Here is a 21,721-nt window from a genome sequence, read left to right on the forward strand (position 1 = left end):
AAAAGCAGGATAGCAAAGTGGTCATCTGAGGAGGCTTTACAAATAGCGGAAGAACAAAAAGAAGTGAAAAACAAGGGAGAGAGGGAAAGGTACATCCAATTACATGCAGAGTTCCAAAACGAAACTAGAAGAGACAAGAAGGCCTTCTTCAATGAACAGTGCTTAATAATAGAAGAAAACAACAAAAAGGCAAAGACTAGAGATTCTCTTCAGGAAAACTGTAAACTTCAAGGGAGCATTCCACCCAAAGAGGGGCACAATAAAGGATAAAAATGGTAGAGACCTAGTAGATGCTGAAGAGATTGAGATGGAAAGAATACAGGGAAGAACTGTATAAAAAAAGATCTTAATGAACTGGATTACTACAATGGTGTGGTTAGTCACCTAGAGCCAGACATTCTGGAGTACCAGGTCAAGTGGGTCTTAAGAAACACTGCTGTTAATAAAGCTAGTGGATGGAATGAAATTCCAGCAGAACTATTTCAATCCCTAAAGGATGATGCCATCAAGGTTTTATATTCATTATGTCAGCAAATCTGGAAGACCCAGCAGTGGCCACAGGACTGGAAAAGGTCAATCCTCATCCCAATCCCCAAGAAGGGTAATACCAAAGAATGTGCTAACCATTGGACAATTGCACTCATCTCCCATGATAGTAAGGTCATGCTTAAAATCTTGCATTCTAGGGTTCAGCAAAATGTGACATCAAGAACTTCCAGATGTCCAAGCTGGGTTTAGAAAAGGAAGAGGAATTAGAGATCAAATTGCCAACATTTGCTGGCTTATAGAGAAAGCAAGGGAACTTCGGAAAAACATCTATCTCTGTTTCATTGACTATGCCAAAGCCTTTGTGTGGATCATGACAAACTGTGGAAAGCTCCCAGAGAGATGGGAATAGCAGACCATCTTACTTGTCTCCTGAGAAACCTGTATGCAGGTCAAGAAGCAACAGTAAGAACCCTGTATGGAACAACTGATTGGTTCAAGATTGAGAAAGGAGTATGACAGGGCTGTCTACTGTCACCCTATTTAATCTATACACTCAGCGCATCATGAGAAATGTCGGGCTGGATGAGTTACAAGCTGGAATCAAGATAGGCGGGAGAAACATCAACAACCTCAGATATGCGGATGATACATACCACTCTAATGGCACAAAGTGAAGAGGAACTAAAGAGTCTCTTGATGAGGGTGAAGAAGGGGAGTGAAAGAGCCTGCTTAAGACTAAATATTAAAAACACTAAGATCATGGCATCCACCCCCATCACTGCATGGCAAATAGAAGGGGAAAAGGTGGAAGTAGTGACAGATTTCCTCTTCTTGGGCTCCAACATCTCTGCAGACATTGATTGCAGCCATGAAATCAGAAGACAATTGCTTCTTGGCAGGAAAGCAATGACAAACCTAGACAGCATATTGAAAAGCAGAGACATTACTTTGCCGTCAAAGGTCCATGTATAGTCAAGGCAATGGTCTTCCCAGTGGTCACATACAGTTGTGAGAGCTGAACCATAAAGAAGTCAGAACACTAAAGAATTGATGCCTTCAAACTATGGTACTGGAGAAGACTCCTGAAAGTCCCTTGGACTGCAAGGAGATCAAACCAGTCAATCCTAAAGGAAATCAACCCTGAATACTCATTGGAAGGACTGATGCTTGAAGCTGAAGCTCCAATACTTTGGCCACCTGATAAGAAGAGCCAACTCACTGGAAAGACACTGATGCTGGGAAAGATTGAGGGCAGGAGGAGAAGGGAGCAGCAGAGGATGAAACTGTTGGATGGCATCACTGACTCAATCGACATAAGTTTGAGTAGTCTCTGAGAGATAGTGAAGGAAGGGAAGCCTGGCACGCTGCAGCCCATGGGGTTGCAAAGAGCTGGACATGAGTTAGTGACTGAATGACAACAAAAAAATAAGAGACCATTGTTTCTTCCTCATTGTGGGTGAGTTTAACATATTTTCAGTTAATATTATTGATATGCTTTTGTTTCTACCTTTTTTTTTTGGTCAGGGGGACTTTCTATTTATCATGCCTTTTTTCTGCAACTTTCACCTTTCCTGCTTTGTTGGATTTATGAAGTTTTCATTATTCCTCTTTTCAGATTTTTAAGTTATACACTTTATTTATGTTCTTCTAGTTACCATTACATTTTTTCACCTTATAAGGCCTTATCCTTTTTCAGAACTCAAGGATTCCTAATTTCAGATCTCCCTTTTTCCACATTCTGTTTTCTTCTTTTCATTATCCTTTTCATATTTAATTCTTAAAAATTACCATGTAGGATATAAACAGAAAAAATGGAGCAGATTCACTGGCGGAAAAAAGGCCCTAAAAGAGAAAGAAAGGATTTTTCAGTGATCTTTTTATAAAGTTAAACAAGAAAGAAAACCTCAATGTATGACAAACTCTTGGAGGTGGGAAAAATTGAGGGGTTTCTCCCTTAGACTGTGTATGGCTGTTTCAGCCAGAGAATACGGAGTAGGGAGTTCTGGGAATCTGAGATGTTCGGATGGAGCTGAGCATTCTTTTGGTTTTCTTCTTGTCAAAATCTTGTACAGCCTGACAATGAGGTCAGTGACAAAAGCTTTCAAGGTGGCAGTTTATATTTGTCTAGTATTGGAAATATATTTTTAACTTGCTTATTGTATTCTTTCTTTCACTTATGCTGCTGCTGCTGCTGCTAAGTCCCTTCAGTATGGAAGGGAGCAAGTTAGAGAACCTAGATCACAAGCTTCCTGATGTATTACAATTAAAACTCCCTTATTTTAGGGACTTTTCTGGTGGTCCAGTGGCTAATGTTCCATGTTCCCAAGGCAAGGGGCCCGGGTTCAATCCCTGGTCAGGGAATTAGATCTCACATGCCACAACTAAAGATTCCTTATTTTATTCACAGATCTTTACACACTTCTTGCCACATTTTTACACATTTCTTGCCTACACAGCTGCTCTTCCAAGGGGACCTCATGTCATGCTGACAATAGAGCTCTGGGCTGCTGCTGCCAAGTCACCTCAGTCGTGCCCGACTCCGCACCACCCCATAGACGGCAGCCCATCAGGCTCTTCCGTCCCTGGGATTCTCCAGGCAAGAACACTGGAGTGGGTTGCCATTTCCTTCTCCAGTGCATGAAGGTGAAAAGTCAAAGTGAAGTCGCTCACTACTTCCTCTTAAAATGTGTCCTCCTATAGTCTTAAGTAATTTGGAGTTTCTCAGATGAGAAGCATGGGCATGGGAAGGGGAGATAGGATGGGAAGGGGAAGCACTAAGCAGGGCAAAATGAGGATTTCATGTAGGAAATGAGAAAACTGTTAAGTTGAAAAAAGGCAAATTCCATGACTATAACTACTTAAAGAATTCCCAGTACTTCCCTGGTGGTCCAATGGTTAAGACTCTGCACTTCCACTGCAGGGGGTACTGGTTTGATCCTGGGTGGGGAACTAAGATCCCTCATGCCATGTGGCCAAAAACAGAATTCCCTGTGTGGCTGGCAAACTGGTTCTGAAGACAGTTCCAAAATAAGGTAACAGAGATTTAGGGAACTTGAAAGAGTGTAAACAATATGTAGTCTCCTAAAATAACTGGCAAACTGTTAAAGAAAAAAAGGTATTTGATGACATTTGTTAAAGATGACAAATGACAAGGCAGACTTTCTTCAGGACCAGTGTGATAGGCAGAGGGACCACTGCAATGGGGTTTTAGTCAGGCTCAACTCTGAATATACTGTGGACAAGTGGGTATTTACAGCCAAGGAGTAGGGTAGGGGTCAGTGAATGGAAAATTATTAAGAGAAAACATTTGGGAAAAGAAGGGAAAACATTAGGGGTAAAGGAGGGTTCTGGCTAAATCATCCTTACAGGATTCTTGCCGAAACAGGCCAGGGTAATCAGACATTACCTGAAGGATGATGGAGGATGAGAAATCTGATCAGACACTCAGGGTGGAGAGTTCTGTTTAAAATGACTAGCAGGGTTCTTGCTAAAAATAGATTTTTTAAGGAAGCGTGCAGGTGAGCCTCAGAAAGTTTCAGGAACCTGACTAAAGTTTAGTCAAGCAAAAAAATATTCAGTAAAAGATTTAATTTAGATCCTTAAGTTCTAGTATGCTTGTTCAAAAAAGCACTAGTATTCATTTATAATCATTACTCAACATTACTCTTCGAAACATGGTTAATGAAAGAAAAGCAATGTAAAAAAGTTGTAACTGAGCCTAAACTTTAAAAGGCCTGATTTCTGAATTTAGGATCAAGCTGTTTTGCCACAACTCAAAAAAAGGCATAAACATTTTTTGACATTATCAAGGAATATTGTGTACAATTATAAAAACTGTAGCTTAAATAAAGATTGGTTCATCCTTTTAAGGGAATATTTGGAATTTACCAAATGTCATGTTCCAAAGTGAAGTTGCTAAACAAAACATAACAAAAACAGTGCTCTTTTCAACTCAATTAAAGTGCCTATGGAAATTTCCCATGTGCTGTCACATGGAAAATTCCAGGCAGTTCTAAGAGTTAAACCTGTATCAATCTCTTAACAAGAAAACAAAAAATAGATCCAAAAACTTGCTTCCTGAAAGTTGCAAAGTATCACGACACCCTACCTTACTAAGATGAAATTCAGATGGTACCCTAGGTAACTATGCTTACACCTTAGGTGGACACATCAATGAAAAAGAACAGGGATATCTGAAGTGCAAATGTTTTATTTACATACTTCTTTAAATACTTCCTTTTCCACAACTGAGCACTTAGTGTATAGAATACAACTGCTTTCACCATCTCAATTGATATCTTGTTAAGTTATACACACATGTAATTCTATATATCTTTATAACAAGTTTCAGAATTAAAGAGGAGACTCGGAGATTCAGTAACACTGCCATACCCATTAAAAGCACCAGTGAATGGATGAAAATATTACTGAAATTCATACTATATCTTAAACCACATTTTTTCACTTGCATGTTACTATTCAGATTGGAAGAAAAAGTGATATTTACTTCAGAAACTTTTAATAGATATAATTTAATATATAAACTTATTTTATATTCACACTTGCATAATTATATAATTTGTTATAAAAATAATCAGAGATGCTAAATGCAGTTTCACTGATTCCTTGATTGTTTAATTTATGTTTTCCAAGCTCTAAGTTTTATCATTATAAATTAACATTTTCTGTGATCTTTCCTCTAAAAACTTTATCACTTCCAGAACATGACTGGCATTGATTTTTTATGGGAATTTATTCTTTCAGTTCCTTCAAATTGTTGCATTTCTCCTCACCATGAATTCTCTACTCAATAACTTATCAAATATTAAAGCTTTCTCATATTCTTAAGTAAATATTACATATGAATTTTCTGATGTACAGTAAGATTTGACTTCTGGGAAAATGGTTTCCCACATTTGCTACATTCATAGGGCCTTTCTCCTGTATGAGTTATCTGATGTCTAAGGAGATGAGACTTCTTGATGAAGGCTTTGCCACATTTAATACATCCATAAGGTTTCTCTCCTGTATGAATTCTTTGATGGGTAACAAGCACAGAACTGTTGCCAAAGGCTTTGCCACATACAATGCACTGATATGGTTTCTCTCCTGTATGAAATTTAGAGTGTTTATAAAGGGATGAGCTATACCTGAATGTTTTCCCACATTCCTTACATTCAAATGAGTTCTCAAGTGTATGCGATTTCATGTGTTGATTAAAGGAAGAATTCCAAGTGAATGATTTTCCACACTGACTGCATTCATAAGGCTTCTCTCCAGTGTGGAGTCTCTGATGGACCACGAGTTGTGCTTTATGTGTAAACGCTTTTCCACAATCACTGCACACAAAGGGTCTCTCTCTGTTATGAATTTTCTGATGAGTCGCAAGGTGTGCCTTGCTGCTATAGGCTTTCCCACAGGTGTTGCATTCAAACAGTTTTTTTCTTGTATGATTTTTTTCACGTCTAATGAAATTAAATTTCTTTTTGAAGGCTTTCCCACATTCATTGCATTCATCAGCGTGTTCTCCATTATAACATCTATTATAATTAAGAAAGTCCAAAGTAGGCTGCAAACTCTTCCCAAATGACTTATATTTATATGATTTTTTTCTTGTAGGATTAAGATTTGCACTCATATTATAACCATGAAGTCTCTCCACAGTCAGAATTTTATTGAACATGAACAAAATTGAATTTAAAAAATTGTCTTTGCTTTTCTGGTGCTTGTCTGATTCATCAACAAGTGGGCAGTCAGCTTCTAAAAAGGAGTACAATGAAATGTTCCTAGTTAATTTTTGCCATTGACAGTCATAGAAAGAAACTTGATTTCAAATCTAGTCTCATTCTGAAACAAGTATGCTTTCACCTTGCTCCTGAACTTGAAGAATAAAACTGCTAGGGAGGAAAAAGGAGACAGAATGACAGTGAGAATGGGTGGCTTAACTTGTGACCTAGGGAAAAAAACCCAAAACAACAGTAAAATAGCATAAGGTAGTGAGGAGAGTACAAAGAAAATCAAAAAGTTGCTCAACAGGGTATATGGTCAACTCACAGAACAAAGACAGCCCACTATGGAGATGTGATCAATGGACAGGGAGAGGAACAAGAGACAATGGAGTTAAGGGAAAATTAGATTTGGGAGAGGGAGATCAGAATCAGAGTCCTCACTACATAATTCCTAGATCACCCTGGTAGAATACCTCCCTTTTTTCTGCATTCATACCTCTTTTTTCCTCTTGGTCAGCTGGCACAATATAAGTTCCCTTCAGGAACATTTTTATATCTCCAGTCTGCTGCTGCTGCTGCTAAGTCGCTTCAGTCATGTCCAACTTATGTGACCCCATAGATGGCAGCCCACCAGGCTCCTCCGTCCCTGGGATTATCCAGGCAAGAATACTGGAGTGGGTTGCCATTTCCTTCTCCCTCTCCAGTCCTCTAACCTTATCCAAAAGAGGTTGGTGGAGTAAGACTGCAAATCCACATAAGCTGACTACATTATTAGAACTAGATGTATGGAAAGATCTGCCATCGTGTTGAGGAGGAAAGAACAATGAGGATTCCAGGAATTGAGAGAACCAGGCAAGCACTTCGATGCAACAGGCAGTGTGAGGAGTCAAAGTGGAGTGGCAGCACATCCTCCTACACAAGAGCTGAGGAAGAGAAAGAGCAGCCACGTGGGAGAGGGGAACTGAGGGTGTCATTTGGGGATCTGACGATGTCAGATGCATGTCAAGTGCACCCAGTCACTTCCAAAGGTATGTGCTTCCTAAAAAGTGTTTCAAAGGTGCCAGTCCCTCACTCACCAACTGGGACCCCAATTTCAAAGACTCCCATCTTCCTGGGTTTCTCTGACTCACCTGGAGAGCTCCAACGTGAGTTCTCTCCCTCCACCATCCATGGTCCTTGTCCTTGCTCCACCTTGAATATCACTGTTGTTTCAGTAACTGGACACCCTGTTCCTGGGAAACAACACAGAACTGGGGACAAAATGCTAGGAACAACTACCTCATAATTCGGGTTTGCCTCCTGGTGTCTTAGGGCCTGTGAAGGCTGACAAACAGGCTTCAGAACAGAAAAGACCCTTCTTCACTTAGGAGGCAGAAGCATAAACACAGTACCTGATCCCCAAAGGAGATTAAGAATCTTTGACTAATGAAGTTCAAGGCCAAACTTGCTAATGCTTCAGAATGTTCACAGCTTTCACAGGTCTTAAAGGAAGGGTACTGTTAAAACATTCTGAGCTACAACTAAAAAGTTACCACCCACTGTCCTTACCCACTGAGATGAGGTTTCTAAAGTTCTCCAACATCACATCCCAATACAGGGTTCTCTGATCACAGTCAAGCAGCTGCCACTCCTCTGGGGTGAATTCCACAGCCACATCCTGGAGTGTCACTGATCCCTGTAATAGTACATGGATCTTCAAACTAAAGTGTGAATCATTTGGGGACTTGTAAGAGTCATGGCAGCCTCTTAGGATCATATCATGTTCATTGATGAGTTTTCAAAGTTATGTATGAAAACTACTATACATCTGATTCAGAAATATACTTTGTGATAGAAACAAAAATTATATTAAAAATATTCAAATAGTATCAGAACAATTCAATAGCAGAAAGAATAGTCTTTTAAATGAATGGTGTTGGGACAGTTGGATATCCACATGCAGAAGAATGAAGTTGGACTCCCTCCAACCCACACACCTCATATCATAATAAAAGAAAGTGAAGTCGCTCAGTTGTGTCCAACTCTTTGTGACCCCATGAAATGTAACCTACCAGGCTTCTCCGTCCAAGGGATTTTTCAGGCAAGAGCACTGGAGTGGGTTGCCATTTCCTTCTCCAGGGGATCTTCTCGACCCAGGGATTGAACCCAGGTCTCCTGCATTGTAGGCAGAAGCTTTTACCCTCTGAGCCACCAGAGAAGTCATCATAATAAAAATAAACTAAAAATGGATCAGAGACCCAATGTAAGAGTTAAAACTACAGGTAACCCTTGAACAACTTGGGGGTTAGGGTGCCAACCCTCCCCACAGTCAAAAATCCACATAAGTTTACAGACATATCTGTGGTTCCACAACCATGAATTCAATGAACCACAGGTCATGTAGTACTACAGTATGTATTTACTGGAAAAAACCTGCACCTAAGTGGACCCACACAGTTCAAAGCTGTGTTATTCAAAGGTCAACTGTATATAATTCTTACATGAAAACAAGGGAGTAAATATTTATGACATAGGATTAGGTAACGGTTTCTTAGACATGACAGAAAAAGTGTTATAAAAGAAAAATAGATAAATTGGAATTCATCAAAATTAAGCATTTTTGTGCTTCAAAGGACACCATGAAGAATGTGAAAAAGACAACTCACAAAGTAGCAGGAAATATTTGTAAATCATATATCTGAAAAGAGAATTGTCTCTAAAAGAAAAAGAATTCTTACAACAATAAAAAGAAAACTCAATTTAAAAATGGGCAAAGGATGTGAACAGACATTTTTCAAAAGACAGATATGATCCAAAAGCACATGAAAAGATGTACAAATCAAAATCACAATGAGATATCATTTACATCCAGCAGGATGGCTAAAATCAAAGGCAGACGATGACAAGTTTTTCACAAGGGTAGGGAGAAACTAGAACTCTCATACACTGCTGATGGAATTGTAAAATGGTGCAGCAACTATGGAAAACAATTTAGGAGTCTTTCAAAACATTAGAGTTACCATATACCCAGCAATTTTTCCTAGGTATATACCCAAAAGAGTTGGGAACATGCTGCTAAGTCGCTTCAGTCGTGTCCGACTCTGTGCGACCCCACAGACGGCAGCCCACCAGGCTCCCCCGTCCCTGGGATTCTCCAGGCAAGAACACTGGAGTGGGTTGCCATTTCCTTCTCCAATGCATGAAAGTGAAAAGTGAAAGTGAAGTCACTCAGTCGTGTCCGACTCTTAGTGACCCCATGGACTGCAGCCCGCCAGGCCCCTCCGTCCATGGGATTTTCCAGGCAAGAGTACTGGAGTGGGTTGCCATTGCCTTCTCTGAGGGAACATATGTCCACACAAGAATCATACACACATGTCCACGGCAGAATTATTCATAGCAGGCAAAAGTGGTAATAATATGGGTATTGAGCAAGTAATAAATGAATAAACAAAATGAGGCATATCCATATGATCCAATATTATTCAGTACTAAAAAGGACTCTATGACATAGATGATCCCTGAAAGTATTGTGCTAGGTGAAAGAAGCCAGTTACAAGAGATCACATATTGTACAGTTCAATTTGTATGAAATTTTCAGAACAGGCAAATCCATAAAAACATAAAGTAATTCAGGGCTGGGGGAAGGAAGGAATGGGGAGTAACTGTTAATGGGTATGGGGTTTCTTTTGAGGATATGAAAATGTTCTGAGATTAGTGATGACAGTTTCAGAATTGTGCTAATACACTAATTTTAAGGTGGTCAACTTATAATAAGTGAATTAAGTCTTAATAAAATTATTTTAAAATACTGCTTATATGTTCTTCACTCATTCACTCATATAATATTTAATGAGGACATACCAAGTATAGTACTACTGCTGCTGCTGCTAAGTCGCGTCAGTCGTGTCCGACTCTGTGCGACCCCATAGACGGCAGCCCACCAGGCTCCCCCGTCTCTGGGATTCTCCAGGCAAGAACACTGGAGTGGGTTGCCATTTCCTTCTCCAATGCATGAAAGTGAAAAGTGAAAGTGAACTCACTCAGTCGTGTCTGACTGTGTGCAACCCCATAGACGGCAGCCCACCAGGCTCCTCCATCCATGGGATTCTCCAGACAAGAGTACTGGAGTGGGGTGCCATTGCCTTCTCCAAGCACACTACTTTTTTTCTTTTTTGTATCACTAGTACTGCAAAAAAGAAAAAAAGTATTACTGCCCTCAGTAATCTTACAGCCTATTAAATACTACAAAATAAATGTATAAAGGTAATTAGATGTTAAATGGGCTATAAAGTTAACAGGCTAGACTTATATAAGCATAATAAAATAGAAAAACACAGATTTTAATATGATAAAATATATCCTCTTAACCACAAATCAAAATCATTTTTAATTTAAACTGAAATTAAAAAGGCACATAGCAACATTTCTATCACAAAGAGATAGTTAAGACTATATAAGGAAGCAAATTAAAACCTACAAGCTTTTTTTTTAATGCCACAGAAATAATTTTATTTAGAAGAAATATAATTTTGTAAATAAAATGTAAGTGGAAAACAGTTATGCCTATTTGTTTTACTTCAACTACAAGGGCAGAGTTGAGCAGTTGTCAGGGAAGCTATATAGCCTTCAAGCCTAAAATATTTACTGTTTGTCCCTTTAATGGGAACGGTATTAGAAATTCTTTAAACTGTTAAGTTAAAAGCATGAAATATATTATTGACAAGTATAAAAAAAGGATATGAGGGAAAAAGTTCCCACCTTATGAAAACAATCTTAATAAGCTAAGAATCCTTAACTTGATTAAAAATAAAAAAACAAAGAACTATCTACCAGAATATAAGACACTGGAAGAATTCCCATTAAAACTGGACCAGAAAAGATTCTGGCTAGCAATTATATTCAAAATTATAGTACTAGAAATCCTGTCCATTGCAATAAGACAAAAAAAAAAAAAAAGGAGATAAGCAAATAAGGGACAAAACTCCATTTGAAGAGTATATGATGGTCTAAATAGAAAATCTAAGAGTTCTGTAAGTTGAATAAAGTCAAACAGATAAATCCATACTTTCCTATGCACCAGAGTAGCCAGTTAGAAAATATTATGAAAAAAATATTCATCCCATTCTCAATAGAAACTTAAACCATGTGTAAGAATAAACATTATAAGAAATGTATAAGAATTTACATATATAAAAACCTATACAACTATAATGAAGGACCAAAATAAAAATGGAAATAAAATGGAGAACTCATTATTGAAAAGTTATGAATTCTCTCTAAATTTATCTAAAAGTGTAATGCAATCACAATAATGATACCTAATCTATCCCCTGGGTTGAGAAGATCCCCTGGAGGAGGGCATGGCAACTCACTCCAGTATCTTGCCTGGAGAACCCCCATGGACAGAGGAGGCTGGCAGGCTACAGTCCATGGGGTCACAAAGAATCAGACACAAATAAATGACTAAGCACAGCACAGCACAGCACACATGGACTTACAAATGGACTTCTTGGCACTATGTTCTCTGCTTATTCTAGGGAACACTCTTAAGAAGGTCATTGGAAATCGGATGTTATATTTATCACAGAATTGTTACTGGCAATACTGCTGCTAACATAACTTCTTTGAAACATTATTGTAAGATATTTTCTTTGGAGAACTGTGCTAGGAAAAATTTTACTTATCAGGGGAATTGTTCTGCTTTATGCTCCTGGACAAAGCCAATACTTTGGTTGGCTACCCATTTTCTATGATCACCAGAAAGAGTGGGTACACATATGAAGCTCTACCTAAATGCTGAAAAACCCTATAACCTGGATATCAATTTATCAATTTTCTGAATTTCCTATTGGACCTGATCTATTCAGTCTACATTCTCCCTAACTATATATAATCTCCTTTTTATATGGATTTTTTAAAAAGAGATTTGGAAAAAAAAAAAAAAGAGATTTGGACCTCTTGCTTTCTGAGATGGTGCACACTCTGTCTATGGGCTGTGTATCTTTCTAAATAAATCTTCATATCCATCAAAAAAAAGAGACAGATTTTAATAACAATAAATGGATGCCTTCCTTACCTTGAAGTTGATCATTTCTGCCTCTCTTGCACAGAGATCTATGAAAGTAGAAATGGGGAAGAGAATAAAAACATGAAATACCAGGACTGCAATGGAGAACTCTGCTCTACGGGAACAGAAGCACAAACAGTGCAGTCTGAGAAAATCCACCCCGTGAGAGAATGACATTTCCAGCAAGTCAGAAATGTCCACATTTTATAAGCAATGATCTTATATTAGTGGGCTGTACATTTCTATCCTACTGACCTAATAGCAAATCATTAACCTTTAAACCAGTGACAGGTTTTTTTCTCCCAGAAATTCATTCTAAGTAGATAATAATGAATGAGTTAAAGTGATAACTAAAAGCCTGATCTCTCAAGCTCAGTTATCTTTGGAAGTCATCTCTTCCTGTGATTCTCTGGCCTCTGTTCTGTAGGTGGATTGGGTAAGGGATCTCAAATTAGGTTTTATGAAGAGGCTGGATGCAGAAAGGGCGGGGGCGGGGTGGGGGGGAGGATTTTTTTTTTAAGCTGAAGTCTTAAACTGAGACTCTAAATCTCAATCTCTCTCTCTCAATCTCACCATCTCCTACAGGCCCAGCCTGGGCTTTTTGAAATTCCAACCAGAACTGCTAGAGCCCTAGAAAGGCTAAAATGTGCAAGAGGCACTCTCAGCTTTATTTACAATCATCACTGGAAAATCTGCAGATTGACCAAGGGTTCTTTTTTAAAAAAAACTTTATTTTGTATTGGGGTATAGCCAATTAACAATACTGTGGTAGTTTCAGGTGAACAGCAAAGTGACTCAGCCATACATACACCACGAGTTGTTGTTTTTTTTAAATGATGACAAACCAAAATTTACTCAGCATATATAAAAAGATTTTGAAAGAAAAATAAATCCAATGATTTGTTTTGCAGGTTCTTTTCAACTTGCAAAAAGAATGAAATTTGAAGGAAATTCATTGGAGTTTAACCCTCAGATGGTCTATACTAAACTGCCTGAGTCCAGGCAAGTTAAACTCAACCTTTCTGCTTCAGTTAACTCATATACAAAATAGAGATAATATTTACTTCAGATGATTGTTGTGAGTGTTGACTAAAAAAATATAGTCACAATCTGAAAGTAGAGAATTATTTTATTTGGTGGGAATGTTAGCCTGGGAGACTGCATCTCAGTAACTGGGAAAACTGCTCCAAGGAGGCAGGAGAGGAAGTCAGGCTATATACAAGTTTGCAACAAAGGAAGCAGGCAGGCTGAACATCAAATATCAGTATCAAGTTAAGGAATTTAGCATTCTATGTATGGGAAGATGCAAGCCTCTGGGCTCACTGAATTCATTCCTTTCATATTCACCTCAGCTATCTGGGGCTAATCCTGTTTCCTTGTTCACCGTACTTCTGGCATTCTCCCAACTCCAAAGCAATCACCGTGGGGCGGGGGGCGGGCAGCAGCTTCTGCTGGATCGCAGTTTAGCAGCCCTCATTCACATTCTGAAGCCTGGTATCACTGATAGCTGTGACATTTCTTGTTTATTAATATGGCAGGAGATATTTTCATTTCACATGAAAATACCCTAAAGCATGCACCGAAGTTTCTCTAAAAATGTTTTCTTCCTAGATCCCTGAAAATGGTTTACTATTTCCCTTTTGCAGGCTTTAGTAGGGCCAAAGGTGCTTTTGTCATCAGGAAAGGTGCAGTTTAAAGCACAAGAGCAGGAAGGCAAACTGAACTTACTCAAGCCGCAACTGGGATCTAGGAACCCACGGAGTGGCAGTTGGACCGTTTCCTTGCTTTCTCTGAACTACTCCAGAATCGGACAGGACGCACACACCCAAACTGGAAGTCACCGCATGTGAGGGTTTTCACGTTTTATTTTCGTTGGGTAAGCCAATAAAGCGGTCCCTTTCTTCCTGCCCTTTCCTTATGTCCCCCAAGTTTTGTAGAGTCATACTTGCCAGCTTTGCACCTCCACACTCCCAGCTCCGGCTCTAAGCTCTCCAGGTTACGGAGATCTCCCAAATCCGGGAGATACCCCAACTTTCACTTCATGCAGTACTGGTTCAAAAATTACAGAATACCGGCTACCACCCCACCGCGCGTGTCCGGAAGTAACTCTTCGCCCAGAGTTCCCAGGCTCCCGCGGGGTGCAGGCTATTCATCCAATACTACATTTCCCATAAAGCCTATGGAGCTTATTTCTGGAATGCGTCGGTTCTGCCTCCTTAGAGGGAGACTCTAGATCTGGTATCTCTGGGGCTGCTTGAAGAGACATGCTCACTTATAAAAGGGAGATGTAGATGTCATTTTTGTTTAAAAGCTATAGACCTCAGAATTTTTAAATACTGGAAAATCTAAGTCAGCAGTTTGCTAAGAGAATAATTTGCCTTTACTCAGTTCAGTCTTTTCTAGTAAAACAGTAGTTTAGGTCAGAAACATGAAGAGGACCCAACAAAGAAGACTGAGACGGAATAATCCCGAGGCAGATGGAAAAGGAGGAAGGTTTGGATCTGCAAAATCAAGGGAAGAGAACGTTTCAAGGAGGAGGGAGTGATCCATTGCATTAACTGCTGCTGATAGGTTAGGCAGGATGAGAAGTAATAATTGACCATTGGATCGAGCAATGTGGGGATGGCTGAAACTTGCCCTTTTGGTGTACTGATGGAAGTTTGATGAAGTCTGACAAGAATTAGGAGTGGGATGAAACAATGGGAGAAGGCAAGTACTTATAGACATATTCCTTCAGTTTTTTAAAGATGAATAGGAAAGTAAAACTGTCCATTGCAGAGGGATTTGGGGTTCAGAAATTTTTTTTAAGATGGAAGAAATTACAGTGTTTGTACCCTAATTAAAATGATACAATGGAGAGAGGGAAATCAACAATACAGGAGAGACAGGACAGTTGCAAGAGCAAAGTCCTTGAGGAAAGAAGGGATAGAATCCAGCACACAATTGGGAGGATTAGTTCTAAGCAAGAGCCTGGGCAATTTATTCATTGAAATAACACGAGAAGCAGAATCGATAGGTACAGATTTGGTGGGGGGAGAATGAGGATATCCTCCCCGAGTGTTTGTATTTTATAAGTGAAATTGAAAGCTCAGAGTGAAGTTAGGGAGAAGGTATTTGAGATATGAGGAAAGAAAAGATAAGAAATTCTGCATTAGACTGATTCTAATATTTTTTTCATATTTCAACATATGTGAAATTGCTGTCTCACAAATGATGACATGCCATAATTTAATTGGTAGACTTTTTTCTTTCCTACTAATATGTAAAATAATGATGTATCTTATAATCAGTGGCATCTGAGATTCTAATGTTAGTTATTTAGGAATGTGGGGAAGTGAATGGATTCAGAAAATGAAGTACTATTACAGAGCACCATTAAGATCTCACTTGATGCTAGTAAGTTCTTGACTTTACTGGCGTTTTCAATGTCATAAACACATATTTTTATATCTTATTTTTAAAAAATCATTTCTTGACTTTAGCTCACAAGCAATTGTGCCATTTCCTAGCTTTCTTTCTTTTTTTTTAATGTTTTGACTGTGTCCTGCAGCTTTGGTAGTTCTGTGACCAAGGATCAAACCCATGCCGCCTGCAGTTAAAGAGCACTGTCTTTCTTTTGGCTTAACTTTTAATTTGGAAACACTCAAACTCACAGAAAACTTGCAAACAGAGTACAAAGAACCATTTGTTTAGGACAGCAATGACCTAAAAAAGGAAGTTCAGTTCAGTCCCTCAGTCGTGTCAGACTCTTTGTGACCCCATGGACTGCAGCATGCCAGGCTTCTGTGTCCATCACCAACTCCCGGAGCTTGCCTAGCATCAGGGTCTTTTTCAATGAGTCAGTTCTTCACATCAGGTGGCCAAAGTATTGGAGCTTCAGCTTTAGCCTCAGTCCTTCCAATGAATATTCAGGACTGATTCCCTTTAGGATTGACTGCTTTGATTTCCTTGCAGTCCACTGGAGTCTCAAGAGTCTTCTCCAACACCACAGTTCAAAAGCATCAATTCTTCAGTGCTCAGCTTTCTTTATAGTCCAACTCTCACATCCATATGTTACTGGAAAAATCATAGCTTTGACTATACGGACCTTTGTAGGCAAAGTAATGTCTCTGCTTTTTAATATGCTCTCTAGGTTGGTCATAGCATTTCTTCCAAGGAGCAAGCGTCTTTTAATTTCATGGCTGCACTCATTATCTGCCATGATTTTGGAGCCCAAGAAAATAAAGTCTGCCAGTGTTTCCATTGTTTCCCCATCTATTTGCCATGAAGTGATGGGACTGGATGCCATGATCTTAGTTTTCTGCCATGTTGAGTTTTAAGCCAGCTTTTTCACTTTCCTCTTTCACTTTCATCAAGAGGCTCTTCTTTAGTTCTTTGCTTTCTGCCATAAGGGTAGTGTCATCTGCATATCTGAGGTTATTGATATTTCTCCCAGCAATCTTGATTCCAGCTTGTGCTTCATCCAGCCCAGCATTTTGCATGATGTGCTCTGCATATAAGTTAAATAAGCAGGGTGACAATATACGGCCTTAACATATTCCCTTCCCAATTTGGAACCAGTCTATTGTTCCATGTCCAGTTCTAACTGTTGCTTCTTGACCTGCATACAGATTTCTCAGGAAGCAGGTCAGGTGGCCTGGTATTCCCATCTCTTTCAGAATTTCCCACAGTTTGTTGTGATCCACACAGTCAAAGGCTTTGGCATAGTCAATAAAGCAGAAGTAGATGTTCTTTCTGGAATTCTTTTGCTTTTTCAATGATCCAACGGATGAAACCAGGAAAATAAACAAATATACCTCCTGCCCCCAACTGGAATCAACTAGACAGCACTGTCCCCCAACACGAGGGGTCCCATGATGCCCCCTCATCCTACCTGAGGATGCTTAGCTGGCACTGGCTGGGCCCAGGCCTGCCTCTCAGAGGTGGCTGACCAACATCTTCAATGGCTTGGGTCACTTTGTGGAAGCAAAGTCTTAATCACTGGGCCACCAAGGAAATACCCCTAGCTTTCTTTCCGAGGAAGATTTCTCTAAAGAGTTGCTTCTTGGTTCTGCCTACATTTTCTCACCTCCAGTTCTCTCTTAAATCCACTCTAATTGGCTTCTTGACCATAACTATACTCCTAAAACTGCTCTTGTCAATTTACCAATGAAATTCCAATTGAAAAACTAAATGGGTTTTCTTTGTCCTCATCATATTTGACTTCAACAGCATTTAAGATAAATGACATATTTCCTTATTTTGTTTTTTACAACATCTCACGAAAGATAATTTCTCCCACCTCACTAATACTGTTTCTCTATTTTCTTTATTGAATAATCTTCCTCTATTCCACCTCCAAATGTTGGAATACTTGGCCTTGGGTCTTTTCTTTTTGAAGTTTTCCTCAAATGGTCTCATTCAGCCCCACAATTTTAAATACCATTTATATGATGACAAATTTCTTTGATTTAACTGACAAATCTGTATCTCCAGCCCTCATCTCTCCCCTGAATTTCTGAGCCCTAATTCCTTATGCCTACTTGAAATCTCCCCTTAAAAGCTACCTTCAACTTCACATGTTCAAATCAACCTATTAATCCTGTCCCCACCCACACTCCCACTATAACACTTCTTCTAGTTCAATAAATGTATCATTCACCTGGTTACTTGAGCAAAAATTTAGGAGCCATCCTTCATTTCTCTTCTTCCTGTTTCCTTTCTTTGATTTATTTGTATTTGGCTTTCATCCCCAGTTCTGAATCAGAGCTCCTAAAACTCTTGGAATTTCCTAAGATATGAGAATGAGCATGTCTTTTGTTGTGTTAATGAGGTGACTTTTGGACAGCACCTAAGGATGAGGACTGACTGTCTGGAAAACCAAACCACATGATTAGAGGGTTAGAACTTTCAGTCCCACATCTCCTAACCTATGGGGAAGGGAGAGAGGTTAGAGGTTGAATCAATTGCCAATGGCCAATGATTTCATCAGTCATGGCTATGTAATGAAGACTCCATAAAACCCCAAAAGGGACTTTGCTGGTGGTCCAGTGGTTAAGAATCTACCTGCCAATGCAGGGGACACAGGTTCAGTCCCTGGTCCAGAAGATTCCACATACTGCAGGCAACTAACCTGTGTGCCACAACTGAGACCATGCACCCGAGACCATGTTCTGCAACAAGAGGAACCACCACAATGAGAAGCCCACACAATAACTCGAGAGTAACCCCTGCTCACAACCAGGTTGGTGAACATGTGAAGGTATGGGGAGAGCCATGTACCCATAGAGGGCATGGAAGATCTGCACCCTTTACCGATACCTTACGTTATGCATCTCTCCATATGGCAATTCTTGAGTTATATCCTTTAATAATAAACTGGTAGTCTAGTAAGTAAAATGTTTCTCTGAGTTCTGTGAGCCATTTGAGTAAATTAATCAAATCCAAGGAAGAGGTTGTTGAAACCTCCAACCTATAGCCAGCAGGTCAGAAACACAAGTAGACCACCTGGACTTGTATCACTGAGTAGGGAAATTTCCCTCCCATTTTCTGGATGTTTGTCTAGACTTCAGTGTCATTTCTAAATATTTGGTAGAATTCAGCAGTAAATCATCTGGGCCTAGAGCTTTCTTTGTGGGGAGGTTTTAAACTACAAAGTCAACCTCTTTGTTGGATATAGGGCTATTTAGGTTGCAAATTTCTTCAGAGAGTTTTGGTAGTTTGTATCTTTCAAGGAATTTTTCTATCATCTAAGCTGTCAAATGTATTGGCATAAAGTTGTTCTTAATATCCCCCCCCTTTTTTTTTTAACAAATCCACATTTTTATTTACTTTTCAGTAAGTTTAAATTCTCAAAGGGTACAGCATCACATGGATTCTGTGTTCAATGTCTTCAGCAGGAAGGTTGCTTTGGAATTTGGCAGGAACCATGCCACTGTTTCCATGAGCTTGAGTTATCTTTCCCCAGATTACTAAGGTTTTCTGCCAGGAGTTACTGTGTTGTTCTTTGCTTTGTACACAGAAACACATCTCTTGCCTAGACAGAATTCAGTTTCATCCCGAGCATATACACTTTCAATTTTCAGGAGAGCTGCATGCTCCCTCTGGTTCTGTAGACCCCACTTATAGCCAGAAAAAATGGCCTCGGACCACAGCCTTCCAGACATATTTGTCAATTTAGAAGTCCTGTCCCTAGCAGGCCTCCACAGGATCCAAGATGGCTGCACAACAATCGCCTATTTTCTTTAATATCCATAACATTTGTAGTGCTGTCACCTCATTCCTGATATTGGCCATGTGTCCTCCCTCTCCCCTCTCCCACCCTAATTGCTCTGGCTAGAACTTGTCAGTTTTATTGATCTCAGAATCAGTTTTTGGTTTCATTTATTTTTCTCTGTTATCTGTTTTCTATTTCATTAATGTCAGCTATGTTGCTCATTTCATTTTTATGCTTTCTTTGAATTTCATTTTCTCTCCTTTTTTTAGTTAATGGGGACACTGAGGTCAGTAATTTGAGATCTTTCTTCTTTTCCAATTAGTGGCATTCAGTTCAGTTCAGTTTCTCAGTCCTGTCCGACTCTTTGCGACCCCATGAATCGCAGCACACCAGGCCTCCCTGTCCATCACCAACTCCCAGAGTTCACTCAGACTCACGTCCATCGAGTCAGTGATGCCATCCAGCCACCCCATCCTCTGTCATCCTCTTCCCCTCCTGCCCCCAATCCCTCCCAGCATCAGAGTCTTTTCCAATGAGTCAACTCTTTGCATGAGGTGGCCAAAGTACTGGAGTTTCAGCTTTAGCATCATTCCTTCCAAAGAAACCCAGGGCTGATCTCCTTCAGAATGGACTGGTTGGATCTCCTTGCAGTCCAAGGGACTCTCAAGAGTCTTCTCCAACACCACAGTTCAAAAGCATCAATTCTTCGGTGCTCAGCTTTCTTCACAGTCCAACTCTCACATCCATACATGACCACTGGAAAAACCATAGCCTTGACTAGACGAACCTTTGTTGGCAAAGTAATGTCTCTGCTTTTGAATATGCTATCTAGGTTGGTCACAACTTTTCTTCCAAGGAGTAAGCGTCTTTTAATTTCATGGCTGCAGTCACCATCTGCAGTGATTTTGGAGCCCAGAAAAATAAAGTCTGACACTGTTTCCCCATCTATTTCCCATGAAGTGATGGGACCAGATGCCATGATCTTCGTTTTCTGAATGTTGAGCTTTAAGCCAACTTTTTCACTCTCCACTTTCACTTTCCTCAAGAGGCTTTTGAGTTCCTCTTCACTTTCTGCCATAAGGGTGGTGTCATCTGCATATCTGAGGTTATTGATATTTCTCCCGGCAATCTTGATTCCAGCTTGTGCTTCTTCCAATCCAGCGTTTCTCATGATGTACTCTGCATATAAGTTAAATAAACAGGGTGACAATATAGAGCTTTGACGTACTCCTTTTCCCATTTGGAACCAGTCTGTTGTTCCATGTCCAGTTCTAACTGTTGCTTCCTGACCTGCATACAAATTTCTCAAGAGGCAGATCAGGTGGTCTGGTATTCCCATCTCTTTCAGAATTTTCCACAGTTCATTGTGATCCACACAGTCAAAGGCTTTGGCATAGTCAATAAACCAGAAATAGATGTTTTTCTGGAACTCTCTTGCTTTTTCCACGATCCAGCGGATGTTGGCAATTTGATCTCTGGTTCCTCTGCCTTTTCTAAAACCAGCTTGAATATCAGGAAGTTCACGGTTCACATATCAATTAGGTATCCAATTAGGCATTTAGTGTTATCAATTTCCCTGAAATATACTGCCTCCCACACATTTTTGTATATTTTCAAGTAAATATAAGTAATTTCTCTTTTTGTGATATCTTAGAAAATGAAGATCATGGCATCTGGTCCCAGCACTTCATGGGAAATAGATGGGGAAACAGTGGAAACAGTGTCAGACTTTATTTTTCTGGGCTCCAAAATCACTGCAGATGGTGACTGCAGCCATGAAATTAAAAGATGCTTACTCCTTGGAAGAAAAGTTATGACCAACCTAGACAGCACATTCAAAAGCAGAGACATTACTTTGCCAACAAAGGTTCGTCTAGTCAAGGCTATGGTTTTTCCAGTGGTCATGTATGGATGTGAGAGTTGGACTGTGAAGAAAGCTGAGCACCGAAGAATTGATGCTTTTGAACTGTGGTGTTGGAGAAGACTCTTGAGAGTCCCTTGGACTGCAAGGAGATCCAACCAGTCCATTCGGAAGGAGATCAGCCCTGGGATTTCTTTGGAAGGAATGATGCTAAAGCTGAAACTCCAGTACTTTGGCCACCTCATGCAAAGAGTTGACTCATTGGAAAAGACTCTGATGCTGGGAGGGATTGGGGGCAGGAGGGGAAGGGGACGACAGAGGATGAGATGGCTGGATGGCATCACTGACTCGATGGACGTGAGTCTGAGTGAACTCCAGGAGTTGGTAATGGACAGGAGGCC

General features: G+C 39.8%; 1 protein-coding gene and 1 pseudogene across 8 annotated transcripts in view; both read right to left on the minus strand.

The window, feature by feature from the left end:
* Positions 1-4,679: 4,679 nt before the first annotated feature.
* ZNF684 (zinc finger protein 684) overlaps positions 4,680-21,721 on the minus strand; it is a 29,364-nt gene continuing 12,322 nt past the window's right edge. Inside the window, exons 1-6 of one of the 8 annotated variants that reach the window (XM_055586244.1) lie at positions 14,210-14,383; positions 12,274-12,311; positions 10,238-10,383; positions 7,767-7,893; positions 7,349-7,468; positions 4,680-6,249 (exon numbers count right to left, since the gene is read on the minus strand). In XM_055586244.1, coding sequence (XP_055442219.1) covers positions 5,345-6,249; positions 7,349-7,468; positions 7,767-7,800 — 1,059 coding nt within the window. In that variant the 5' untranslated portion in view covers positions 7,801-7,893; positions 10,238-10,383; positions 12,274-12,311; positions 14,210-14,383 and the 3' untranslated portion in view covers positions 4,680-5,344. Of the gene's footprint in view, positions 6,250-7,348; positions 7,469-7,766; positions 7,894-10,237; positions 10,384-12,273; positions 12,312-14,209; positions 14,384-21,721 lie in introns of those variants that run through there. The other 7 variants (XM_055586240.1, XM_055586242.1, XM_055586243.1 and 4 more) reach the window with 7 other exon arrangements.
* LOC129655619 (60S ribosomal protein L35a-like) lies at positions 19,087-19,409 on the minus strand (annotated as a pseudogene).

The sequence above is a fragment of the Bubalus kerabau genome, chromosome 6 (genome assembly GCF_029407905.1).
Source record: "Bubalus kerabau isolate K-KA32 ecotype Philippines breed swamp buffalo chromosome 6, PCC_UOA_SB_1v2, whole genome shotgun sequence".
NCBI classification, from domain to species: Eukaryota; Metazoa; Chordata; class Mammalia; order Artiodactyla; family Bovidae; genus Bubalus; species Bubalus kerabau.